Raw genomic sequence first — 13,710 nt, 5'->3', positions numbered from 1 at the left:
ATATAATATATATGGAGGTGAGCTTCCCTCCCTCCAGGACATCTACAGGAAGCGGTGCCTGAGGAAAGCGGGGAGGATCATCAAGGACTCCAGTCCCCCCAGTCATAAACTCTTCAGACTACTTCCATCGGGAAGGAGGTTCTGCAGTATCCGGTCCCGTACCAGCAGACTGAGAGACAGCTTTTTCCACCAAGCCATCAGACTGCTGAACACTTCATAGACACCTCACCTTCACTACTGGAACTTCAACATTATGCACTCCACACTGTATATAAATGCCACTTGTTTTGCTCATGTCCAACCACCAACCTCTGTATATTTTATATATTTTATTTTATCTCTCTTTAATTTGTAAAATATGTATACACACACACACACACACACACGTAGAAAAACTTATTTAGTATACACATCTGGTAATGCATACACTCTTATATTGTACATATATTTATTACTCTCAGATTTAGCCATTCATATATTTTGCTTGTTTTATGTTATTGTATTTTTGCACAACTCTGTTGCTTGTGAAGCTCGCACACAAGAATTTCACTTGCATGTCCTGTACCAGTGTACCTGCACATGTGACGTGACAATTAAAGTGATTTGACTTGATTTGATTTAACACAATATATCATCTGATGATCATTATTATAAGAGCAGGATCCATATTTGATATCAGAGTAACACACTGCTTGGTTATGTGCAATCATCATCAGTGACTGTGGGTCAAACAGAAGCTCTCTGATTGGTTGCTGACCTTGGTTACCTGTCCACTCTCACCTGTTTGTGTTTGCTCTCTCTTTGCTGTCTCCATCCTCTCTCTCCTCTCTCCCCCTCTCAGTCTTTGTACCGTCACTCAGGTTCAATGGAAACAGTGACATTTACAAACCAATCAAAGACAAACTGATCCATGTCATGATTATTGTCCTGTGATGAGATTTCTGCTCCGTTTCGCAACAGTCAGCAGATTTTTCCTGTGTGTGGACGTGAACAGTCGTACCTGACAGCAGCAGGTAGCAAACAGAGCTTATCTTTACCAGCTGGAACTCTTCACTGAGATGAACTCATTCAAAATGCTCTGGAGTCAGATTCAAAATAGGAAACAGTCCAAATGTGTGTCTTCACTCTGACTCTGGATCAAATCTCAGTGACAGACTGTGGACATTACGGAAGCCTAAATGTGACACCATCTTCCTGCTTCATCTGCAGATTAAAGCCAAACAAAGATTCTGATTAAAAGTCTGCAGGTCTGAGAGAGACTCAATCGTTGTGTCATTGCGCTCATTGTGTGAATCATTGCGCTCTTACTGTGTTAAACACAGTAAGACGAGCTGAAGCACTGATGTGAAGAGCAGATGTTCATCAGATTATGACCTCACTCTCTTTTGTCTTCATATACATTCAGCCTGTGTTATAATGCAGATTTTCTTCTTTTATAATAACACAATATATATTTTCTATAATCACAGACTGATTCAGTGTCGACTCTCAGAGACTCACTGTGAAGTTGTGGCCTCAGCTCTGAAGTCCAACCCCTCCCATCTGACAGAGCTGGACATGAGCAACAACAACCTGAAGCATTCAGCAGTGAAGCTTCTGTGTGCTGGACTGGAGAGTCCAAACTGTCGACTGGAGACTCTGGTGTGAGTTCACTGACTGCAGCTGTTGTTGATTTTCTATATTTCAGATCTTTGATGTTTGAAACTTGCAGATAAAAACAGGCTGCAGAGACTTTGAGCTTGTGTGGAAACAGAGAGAGAAAAGAAAGAAATGAATGTCATGAATGTCAAAGCTAATAATTTCAAACAGAAGCTGGAGAAGAGAAAGGACTCTGTTGGAATGACTACAGAAAGAAGGCAGCTGAGACCAGTCCAAGTGTTTCCATGGAGCCCAGTCTAACATTCATTTATACACTAATGTACAGAAGTGAATGGAAATGAATCCATATTTTCAAATGTAGAAATAGTTCTCAGTTTATACAGTTATGTAAAGGCAGGGAGCAGGAGCTGGAGCATGATACAACTGTTTGAGAACAAGGAAAACTGTCGTTGTGAGATCACCTAAACTGGTGTGTGACTGGCTGGCATGGCATCCCAGGAAGATGATGATGATAAAATTAATTTTGGTGACTGGACCCCAGTTTCTAGTGGGGGAGGATCAGGAAGAGGGAGAAGAGAGGAGGATCTAGAAAAGCTCACAACATAAGTTACGCAGAGGTGGTCAAGAGGGTACAGAACGCAAAGGATGACACAGGAAAGGTTCAACCAATGTAGACATCAGATTTAGTACAGACACATGTTATTAATAATAAGAATAATAATACATTTTATTTGAAAGCGCCTTTCAGAACACTCAAGGACACGGTGCACAGCAGAATAAAAAAAGCAACATAAAAGCAAGCCGTTTACACAAAAATATAAATAATATATCATAAAAACATAAGACATAAAACAAATTTAAAATAGCAGAATGAAGAGGTTATGTGGCATATGCTATTTTCAACAAGTGATTTTTGAGTCTAGACTTAAAGAGAGAGGAGAAAGAGATATTTCTTAAATCAGGAGGTAGGGAATTCCAAAGTGGAGGAGCAGAGCAGCAGAAAGCCCTGCTCCCCATGGTGACAAGACGGGGGGGGAGGGGACAGAGAGAGAAAGAGAAGAAGAGGATCTACGACACCGCGATGTAATGGTGATCTGAACCAGATCAGAGAGATATGGAGGGGAGAGATGATTAATTTCCTTAAATGTATACAAAAGTATTTTAAAATTGATTCGGTATTTGACTGTGAGCCAATGAAGCTGCTGCAGGACAGGAGTGATGTGATGGATAGAAGTGGACCTGGTGATAATACAGGCAGTTCTGGACATGTTGGAGGTTGTGGATGGATTTTTGAGTGAGACCAAAAAGAAGTGAATTACAGTAATCGATCTGGGAAGTAACAAGGCTGTGAATAAGAATAGCAATGGCATGTGGGGTGAGAAAAGGATGGAGACGATTAATGTTGTGCAATTGAAAATATGCAGACCGAGTGACATTATTAATGTGTGAATTGAAAGATAGAGTACTGTCAAGGATGACACCTAGGGCTGCACAATAAATTGTTAGAAAATCGTGATCTCAATTCATACTTATGTGCGATCTCATTTCCAAATGACAACGATTTTAAAAAAAAGAAAAAGAAAGATGACGATTGTACCGCATTTTGATCCGGGACATAATCTGCATGAAAACAAGCGCTCACTCTTCCTGCTCAACAAATGACAAGGGCGGAGCCTTATACCACGTGATACAGAAGCCAGCTGGCAGGGAAAAAACAACGGAGAGCACGTGATACAGAAGCCAGCTGGCTGTTAAAATTGGCAGGGAAAAAACAACAGAGAGCACATCAGGGATAACGAGAAAGTGACAGGAGAAAATCCGTCCTGGTCAACCACCCAAACATCAACAACGGGAACCTTATACAGCGCTTCCCTATACATGTTGAACTCCCGCAGGCACAAAGAAATTACGGAGGCTATCACTTATCGCCTGGCTAAAGATATGGCTCCCATCAACACTGTGCAAAACGAGGGATTTAGGAAAATGATCAACACCCTAGCCAAACGCTACACAGTGCCGTCCCGCAACTATTTTTCTATTGTTGCACTACCTGCTCTATACACGCAGTGTCGAGCAACGGTGGAGACGGAATTTCAAGCAGTACAACATTTTGCGGCAACGACAAAATGTGAGACATTTATTGTTTTTATGTTCAGTCTCAACTGTTACGAAGTTGATGGGCAGTTAATAAGTGCAATAAATATTTATATTGGAAAAGAAAATCGTGAGAGAATCGTGATCTCAATTCTAAGCAAAAAAATCGTGATTCTCATTTTATGCAAAATCGTGCGCCCTAATGACACCCAAACATTTCATAGAGGAAGAAACGGAGACCGGCCAGTTATTAATAGTTATAGAGAAACTTTTCACATCTGCGGTGGCAAATGAGTGGAGTTGGAAGTAGGACCCAAGATGCAACTTTTGATGCGAGTGAGCTTTATTTTAAGAGGTGGGTGAAAAAAAAAAAACAGAAACGGCAGGGTGACAATAAAACCTAAACTGGAAAAAACTAACAAAACAAACCTGAAACCAAAAACAGAGATACAGGGAGACACAGAGAGAAAACATAAGATGAAGGAGATAACGCAGATGAACCAGCAACTAACAGAGGCAGACACAAGGCTTAAATACACAGAGGGATAACAGACACAGAAGGAGGGCACAGCTGGGAGTAATCAGACATGACGGGACAGGGGAAATGTAATCTGAACACACTGACATCAGACACGGACCTTCAAAGTAAAACAAGAAACACACACGCAAAGATACAGGGTGTGTCCCAATTCAGGGTCTGCACCTTGGAGGACGCGGCCTTTGCGGTCTACGTGGGCCGCATCCTCCAAGGCCGAGAAGGCCGGAAATGCGAGGCTTGTGAAATGGGACGGTCTAGCCTCCATTGCGCTGCTCAGGTTGCCTAGCAACCATGATACTAACCGCTAGAAACGTTTCGTACAGCACTGTTTGACAGAAATAAAGGAGAAGATTCATTTGTTCAACTTAACCTCCCCCTTTTGTGAGTGTGGACGCTTCCTCTCTTTGCTCTTTAAATGCTTTGCTTCTTTTATTGATTTTTATGCTGATTTTTTCCCTTTTTTGCATATGAGCTTACCTGTGATAGCTTTTGGACACTTATAGATCATTTGGACTAAAGTGCTCTTAACAGAAACAGCAACATTTTTATAGTTACCTTATCTTCAGCGCTCCGTGTGTCTGTGGCCTACACACAGCTGAAGCCTGATTTACAGCGTCTGGGCACTGAACAGCCTCAATAGCCTGGAAAGGTGCTAACCGCTAGGCTAACTCTCCACAGATGACTACCACAGCCTCCTGCAGAAGATTGCAGTACTGGAGACAAAAATTCATCGCTTAGAAGTAAAGGTGGAGGTAAATGGACTGTGTGGAAATGAAACAACCTTGCCTTTGATTCAAAGCAATGGCGATGAGCAAGCTAGTACACAGCTAAGGAGCACAGATAACATGACCAAGAAAGTAGACTCTGTGCATTCTAATAAATCCTCAAGCGATGATCCCCCCTTGGACTGTCTTGGTGCAAAACCAAGACATAACTCATGTCTCCTGGAAGGGGGAGGATGTATCACAGGCAGTGTTGGGCAAGTTACTTTGAAAAAGTAATTCAATTATAGTTACTAGTTACTTCTTCAAAAAAGTAACTGAGTTAGTAACTGAGTTACAATATTCTAAAAGTAATTAATTACTTGGAAAAGTAACTATTGCGTTACTTTAAAAAAAACAAAGAATGTTTAACCCCTGGGGTCCAGGGTATAATTGGCCATTTTTTTTACTACTCTTGATTTTCCCTCCACATTTTACCTTTAAAAACTATTTGCTTTGCCTTGTTTGGTATCATTCTTTTTAGCGCAACCTCGCGTGCCTGAATTTACAGTTATGTTCTCATTTTGTCATACTGTATAACCAGAATTGATCTAAAATCAGACAAAAAACATAAAATCAGAGTAGAAAAAGTTATATTTTTACTGTAACAACCACAAACATGTTTAATGAATCATATTTCATAACTTCAAATGCAAATATTAATTGTCAATTTTAACATCCTATGAACAAGTTTTGCAAACAACAAATTATTTGCATCCATTTACCTTATTTTTTAAATAACCATTTCAAACTATTTACAGAACAATCAGCTGTTCTTCAATAAGATGCCACACAAATTATTTGTGCCACTCCAAAAAAATATTTTGTGTCCACTACAAAGGAGAACATCACAGCCTGATACCTGCAGGTCTGACAGCAGCAGGTGTATCACTCTGTTTCTACCTGGAGACAGCAGTCGCCTCATTGTTCTGACACACAACACAAAACTATCCACAACACTACACACTAACTACACAAGACAACACATTAACTACACACTCCAAACACGCTAAACGTCACAAATCTCACATCTCAAAACTCGCTCTCTCTCTTTTTCTGCGCTCTCTCTCTCTCTCTCGACGTCACTCCTAAAACTTCCCCTGTTTTGTTTTGTTTTTTGCTCATAAGCAGAGAGTGCTTGCTAGCGCTAACGTGGCAAACTATTGAGGAAAAAGCGCCGCGTATAGATTGTTTATCATGACTCTGGTTTTACGTGGCCTATCACACAATTTAAAAACTGGTATATATCACCGTGTTGCTTCGTCTTTAAGTGGTCACGTGATTGACTTACCACGACTACTTTATTCTTCCTCAGTCAAACAGCAGTACTCATGCGATTGTTTTGCCCCCTGAGCTCCAGGTGTTGTGCTAGACAGCGATCGTGATTGCCGTCCGCGGGAGCGCGCAGCTGCTTAAAGCTGTAGCGTCCAGATTACTTACAGCTACTTCCGTGCAGCTGATATAAGATGCGGTAAGCTGAACACAGCTTCAACCGTCTGTTTGTTGAAAAATAGTAACGGACCGCGTTTCCTTGTTAGTAACTGTAACGGCGTTGTAATGATAGGAATAGTAATTAGTTAGATTACTCGTTACTGAAAAAAGTAATGCCGTTAGTAACGCCGTTACTTGTAACGTCGTTATTCCCATCACTGATCACAGGCAGGGCACAGCGAGCTGAAATCCCTGAAACTGACTGGCCTTCACTTCCTACGAGACAGAGAAGCTCTTCTACCCCTGTATACGGGAGGAAACAGGACTGGACAACCGTGAATAGGAAGGTTAACAGCAAACCTCCAAAACAACTGAATGTGAAACTGCAGAACAGATTTGCTCCACTATCAAAGGACCCTGGATCTATATCGGACAACCATCCATCTAAAAGTAGCGAAGTAAGGTCTGAAAATCTGTTGAAAAGAAAAAGGCCACAGGGAAAGCTACAGGCTAGGCCTGAAACTCTGATTGTAGGTGACTCTGCTGTAAAGGATGTACAAAGGATGCGCGGTAAGAACACTAAAGTCCTCTGCTTTCCTAAGGATATGGTCAACAACCTGAAGGAGAGAATTCTTCAGATTGCAGATGAATATCCAACTGTGACAAATATTGTTCTGCATACAGGGTCAAACGATGTGTCCAAACAACAGTCGGAGGTTCTGAAACGGGACTTTACTGGATGATTAAATACAGTAAACTCTCTGAATGCAGCTGTATTCATCAGTGGACCTGTACCGCCCGTCAGAGGAGGAGACGAGAGATTCAGCAGGTTGTTTGCACTGAATAAATGGCTTATATCAGCATGTGCTGACCACTCAGTGCATTTTATCAACAATTTATATATTTTTTCTGTTTAAAGCATGGATTTACTTTTAACAAGTCAGGGGTGAAACTGTTCACCTCCAACTTGTTTTATTCCATGCTTCATCCATCTGTGCTTGGTGCCAAGGCTGAGATAAACGAGGAGTTATCTCATAAAGAGGAACAAACAGTACTCCAAGAACAGACAAAGCCCAGCAGAAACCTTGAGGAGGAGCTCCATCTGCCCCCACCCGAGAAGAGCTTCAGAAAGGAGAGACATCTGAGGCAAGAAGAGGGGTCCCTATTCGCCTCCAACTCTCTCAACAACACCAACGACCAGGACCAGGGACCACGACATTCCCCAGTCCCCCAAACCCCTGAAATCACCCTCCTCCCGCTCCTCCCCACACCTGAAATTCACTGAGGAGATGATGGAGCGGGTCAATGCTGGGCTCAGATCTACCCCCTGGCCCAATCTCTTTTTGTCCCCCATAAACCCCCCACCAGAGCAGCCAAAGGTTTGCCACCAAGCCCCTCCCTCAACAGAGCAATCAAAGTTACATTGCACAGCCTTGCCCCCCTTAGTTCCTCCTTACCACCTTCATGCCTGTCTCCGCAGTCTGATGTGTGATGTGTGGAGGGTCCAGGCTGTGAGGATTATGGCAGTGGTGACTTTTCCCAGGAGAAGCTGGGACCCTGTTTACTAGAAGGTTTTAAAATTTCTGCACTTTTAGGTGACAGGAGACATGTGGCCTGGTCAAAATACAGAGAGCTGCACTCTAAAAGATCTTTAAATATAGTAAACATACCTTGTGTGCCACAGACTGCTCCCAAACACGAGGGGGCAAATAATACCTCTAAAACACTTAAGTTAGATTTATTAAATGTTAGATCTTTAGCTGGGAAAACATTTTTCATTTATTATTTAATCACTGAGCACAGCCTTCATTTTATGTTTTTAACTGAAACTCAGTTGGACCCAAATAACAGTGGAGCTGTTCTCATCGAGACGACCCCCCCAACTACAGTTTTATCAGTAAGGCCAGGGTGAGCAGGAGAGGAGGGGTTGCTGTCTTATTTAATGAATCATTTCAATGTAAGCGGTTATCTCCTGGAAGTTTTCAGTCTTTTGAATATGTGGCTTTACAGCTGAAAAAGGACAATCTTGACAAGACACAAATGAACAACTACAGGCCTATCTCAAATCTCCCATTTTTAAGTAAGATCATTGAAAAAGCAGTTTCTCAACAGCTCAATTACTTCTTAACAGAGAATAACTGCTATGATGCCTTCCAGTCAGGTTTTAGACAGAACCACAGCACTGAAACTGCTCTGACCAAAGTGTCTAATGACATATGTCTAAATCAGTGTTGGGGAGTAATGGAATACATGTACCGACGTTAAGTATTTAAAATACAAAATATGAGTAACTGTATTCCGTTACAGTTACCGTTTAAAAAGGTGGTATTCAGAATACAGTTACTTTGTTGAAATAAATGGATTACACGGCGGTACTTCCCTGTTTCATATTGTCGCGGGTCAGGATTGTTTGGGTTTTGTTTGACAGCTATGTTCTGTTGTTCCAGGCGGCAGCGTTACAGTTGCCATGGTTACAGGATGACGCGCTCTCTCTCTGCGTGTTTCCTGGGTGAGAGAGTGCCTTTTTGTTGTTGTTGTTGTGCTAAGCTAATAGGCAGAATGTTACAGGCATGGCCCTAAAGAATGTAGCCTGATGGGCAGTGTAGTCAGTGCTGCAGGGAGAATGGACTGCCATACACGTTATGTGTCTGTGAGCGGGAGGAGGGAGAAAAAGGAGAAAAGTACGAGTTGTCACCGAGCAGAAATGGGAGCTGGAAGCATGTAAATATAATAATAACAACCACTGCAGCTAAGAAGAGTGCCTGACGAGCCCAGTTGTAAGTAAGCTATGAAGTAAGACATGAAGTAAGCTAAGACTCGACTGTACACTGTGTTCGTGTTTTCCTCCGAAACAATAAGTTCCGTTGGAGCAGCCTTTCAACGTCTCTCTCTGTCTCTTGCTAGCAAAGATGATGCAGGCAACAAAGTAAAGCTAGTTTTCGGCTACGAGCCCGACACAAACCCTACGTATTAGCCTGAGGTCCCTTTACTATGGTGCGGAGCCGCGGACCTTCAGTAATAGTAATAAATCACATTCATGTAGTTGTAAACAGCATGATAACATATTAAGTAATCCAAAGTATTCAGAATACGTTACTGTCAGGGACCAAGCAGTAAAGCATAAAGGACACAGGTGTTTTAATTAAAAAAAGGGGTTTCATTGACCCAAAATATGAAAATATATTTAACAAAGCCAAAACTTAAACAGGCAGAACAATAAAAGAGGTCAACTCAATAGACTAAACTCAAGATAATAATTAACAAAACCTCAAACGAACACAAGATAAACTGACCTGCTGAAATGACACACGGAGAAACTTAAATACTGGTTTAGCTAAATCAAATGACACACACGGGGGAAAACAAAATGGCTGCCATATAACCAACTAATACAAAACAATTAAACAAACATGAAACACCCCCCAGGCAATGAAGCATGTGGTTCTATCCAATTAGGCTGTCAGTGATACTTCAGCTCTCCCAGCCCTTTGCCACACCTTTTGCCAGACAGGAGAAGCCAAACCCCAGGTAACTAAAAAAAGAAAGATGTATTAATATAACAAAACAGAACTTTGACCTTGCAGTGTTAATATGTGTGCACGCCAGATAAACATTGGAAGGTGTGATGGAAAAATCAATAAATTTAATAAAGAAACAATATTGGACAATAAGAATATATTAAAGTAGTGACTGCAAAGTAAACTAAAGTGAATTGTTAGATTTGTATTGTGATTGTCATTTATGCTTAGAAATATCTACTTATATATGCTTAGAGTTTTATAATTAGGTGTAGAGTGATAGGAGGTTTGATCCTTAATAGTCTGCAAGCTTTGTGTGCATTCCAGGGTGTTCTGGTATTCAAACCCACATCCTGGGAGCATGGGAGAGGTCGTACCTTGTCTTATTGTTTTATGGTAGGATAAACGTATCTATGTCTGTTTTAGGCTAAGTGCATTTTGTTTAGATGAACTGCTGGACTTCCAGGCCAGCAGGGTTAGGAAGTCATTAATGGGTTCACACACACACACACACACACACACACACACACAAGGTATGTTATATGTTAATGAACCTATGCATATTCATGTAACCACAATAAAAGAGCAGTGTTACGGGAGAGCGGAGAGAGCAACTGAGGTCAAGCGAAGGAACGCGCCTGTCCAGTTCTCTCCCGTGCACGTGAAACATAAAGAACTTTGCCTACTTCGTGTCTTGCTTGCTGTGTAATTACATTGCCTTCAACGTTCCAGCGGATAGGTTCAAGCTACAAACCTATCATGAATCAACTGGTGGTGAGGTGTGGAGCTTACCATGTGTGGCATGCCATCACAGTTACTCTCATTGAGTAACGTAACAGAATATGTTACAAAATACATTTTGGGGCATGTATTCTGTAATCTGTAGTGGAATACATTTTAAAAGTAACCTTCCCAACACTGGTCTAAATACAGAAAGTGGAAAAATGTATCAAATGCTACACTGAGATAAAACTAAGACTGACCATAACATATTACTCAAACGACTGGAGAACTAGGCAGGTCTATCAGGAACTGTACTAAACTGGTTCAAAACATACTTAGAAAACAGGAAATACTTTTTATCAATAGGTAACTTTACATCTGAGCAGACAAGTGTGACATGTGGAGTTCCCCAAGGTTCCATCTTGGGACCCCTTCTGTTTAACATTTACATGCTCCCACTGGCACAGATTATAAAGAACAACAAAATAAACTTTAAGGTCTTCCTAAAAAAATCAGTCAGACAACTACAGCTCATTCAGAACTCTGCTGCTCGAGTCCTCACTAAGACCAAAAAAGTGGACCACATCAGTCCAGCTCTGAGGTCTTTACACTGGCTGCCTGTCCGTCAGAGGATAGGCTTTAAAGGTCTGATGCTGGTCTATAAAGCTCTCAATGGTTTAGGACCAAAATACATCAGTGACCTCCTGACCCACTATGAACCTTCCAGATCCGTCAGGTCATCTCGATTCGGTTTTTTATCAGTTCCCAGAGTCAGAACCAGACACGGAGAAGCTGCATTCAGCTTTTATGCTCCTTATATCTGGAACAAACTCCCAGAAAGCCTCAGATCAGCTGAAACACTCAGTTTATTTAAATCCAGGTTGAAGACTCACCTATTCTCAGCTGCATTTGAATAAAGCACCAAATCCGCACTTTTAAGCTTAATTTCAAAACTTACATTTTAACAACTGATTTTATCCACTGTTCCATCCTTTTTTTCTTTCAATTTTAAATCATGCTTTTTATTTGTTTTTGTTTTTTAATGTCTCTGTAAAGCAAAAGTAAAATCAGACCATGTCATAACTGCTTTAAGTCATACAGAATAGATATCAGAGCCTTAGACAGGCTGACTTTTGCTAAATGGGTCAAACTGGGCAGAAAGTCTACAAACACATAACATCCTTATAGAATATGATGTAACACTATAGATCAACTTACCTCAGAATATATAAAGCACATAAACAATTACAGCAATATGATGCAACAAACACAGCAGTACTACTAATCCAAAACACTCAAAGCTTCATAGAACTGAAACAAACATTTATTTTTAGCTCCATCCTGCTGCTGATACATACTTTAGGTTTCTGAATATTAAACTTGTTTCTGCCTTTCATAGTGTGTAACTTGAAGGCCCTGAGTACTTTCTCCCACACTGAAAACACTGGGATGATAACATTATTTGAACATTACCTAATAAGACTGATTCAGGACAGATAATTAGTTATGTTAAACTTTCCTAGCAGTCCTTCACAAACAGGGAACAGTCTGTCTATTCTCTCCATCTGTCAGCTGCTGCTGGCTCTTCCTCCTCCTCTTCCTCACACACTGCTGAGTTGTCCTGGTGGATCATCAGGGGTGCAAAGCCTCACAGATGATGTGCAGCAGTGGGTCCCTCAGTCTGTCCTCACTCTGGACACTTGCAGTTGTCACACATGGAAATCAAATGTGTGATAAGCTGCAGGATTCAAACACAAGTGTAACTTATAAATACATGTTCATACTTTTATTCCACAATCAGAGAGAAAGAAACAGAGAGAGAGTGCAGGACAGACAGACAGGTGACAGTCTCAGGTGTACACACTGCTACAAAACAGCACAAGAGAAGGAGGATTTAGTGTTTGTGTTATTACGAGTGCTAAACAAGAAGAGTTCCAGATGGTCCAGTGGACACATGTGTGACTCCCGTGATTAAAGCATCTTTCTTTCAGCTTAACGAGTGAACCGTCAGCTCGTTCAAACACACGTTAAAGCCGTTTGGCTCACACCACCGAACAGAGGCAGCAATATAACATAGCTAACATTAACAGTGCAGTGAATCCTGCTTGTGCCGTCATATTCAGGACTGCAAACCGAGCAGCATCACTGACTTTCAGCTTGTTGTGTTTGTGGATATATGTCTGACTTTAATTATCCATAAAATCATCACATTCTCTGTAGATTAAGGTCGACTATTGAACGCTGAAAGTACTAACATCACTAATGCCCAGTGTTGGATAAGTTACTTTAAATTAGTAACTTAGTTACATTTCTAGTTACTTCTATCAAAAGTAACTCAGTTACTTCAAGTTACTCGTTACTTTCAGAGTAACTAGTTACTAGGCAAAGTAACTGTGGTTTTACTCAGAATTCTCTTGTTAATGTGTTGCTTCCGTAACTTTGCCAGTGTTCTAGCTTGCTTACTTGCCATAAGTGCACTGTGCCACCTACCAATAGAAAGAAAAAAATAATGTGCATATTTCCATGAGAGAAATCCCACGCCTGGACCGTCATTGACCACTGCCATGATTGATAGGTTTGTAGCTTAAACCTATTCGCTGGAACGTTAAAGGCAATGTAATAACACAGCAAGCAAGACACGAAGTAGGCAAAGTTCTTTGTGTTGCTCATGCATGAGGAGGCCTGCCTGGAGCCAAGTGTCGTTCCACCCACTTGACCTCCGTCAGACTCTCAGCCAGGTTCCCCATAGCACTCCTTTTATTGAGGTTACTTGAATATGCATAGGGTCATTAACATATGATGTATACATACACACAAAGAGTACCTTGCCTGTGGTTTTGTAAGTGCGTGTGTGTGTGTGTGTGTGTTACCTCCTGCTGACCAAAGGGTCGTAAATGCAGGAAGCTTACATCAAAAGAAGCAGATCTTCCAGATAGGATGTATCTGCAATAAAAGATTATAGCCCCTCACCCAGAACCTCGAGAATCTGGGGAGGGGGACTGTGGAATTGCTTTCATCCCACAGTTAAACAATATAGAAATGGATG

At 41.3% G+C, this 13,710-nt stretch overlaps 1 protein-coding gene across 1 annotated transcript in view; it reads left to right on the top strand.

Moving 5' to 3' along the window:
- The window catches only part of LOC112844793 (NACHT, LRR and PYD domains-containing protein 12-like), a 56,458-nt gene that overhangs the window by 17,070 nt on the left and 25,678 nt on the right, over window positions 1–13,710 (top strand). Inside the window, exon 2 of the mRNA XM_025904435.1 lies at window positions 1,470–1,643. Coding sequence (XP_025760220.1) covers window positions 1,470–1,643 — 174 coding nt within the window. The remainder of the gene's footprint in view (window positions 1–1,469; window positions 1,644–13,710) is intronic.

Source organism: Oreochromis niloticus, unplaced genomic scaffold (genome assembly GCF_001858045.2).
Source record: "Oreochromis niloticus isolate F11D_XX unplaced genomic scaffold, O_niloticus_UMD_NMBU tig00001623_pilon, whole genome shotgun sequence".
Classification (NCBI taxonomy): domain Eukaryota; kingdom Metazoa; phylum Chordata; class Actinopteri; order Cichliformes; family Cichlidae; genus Oreochromis; species Oreochromis niloticus.
Note: the sequence above shows the minus strand (reverse complement) of the source record. Positions and strands in the feature narration are given on the sequence as shown.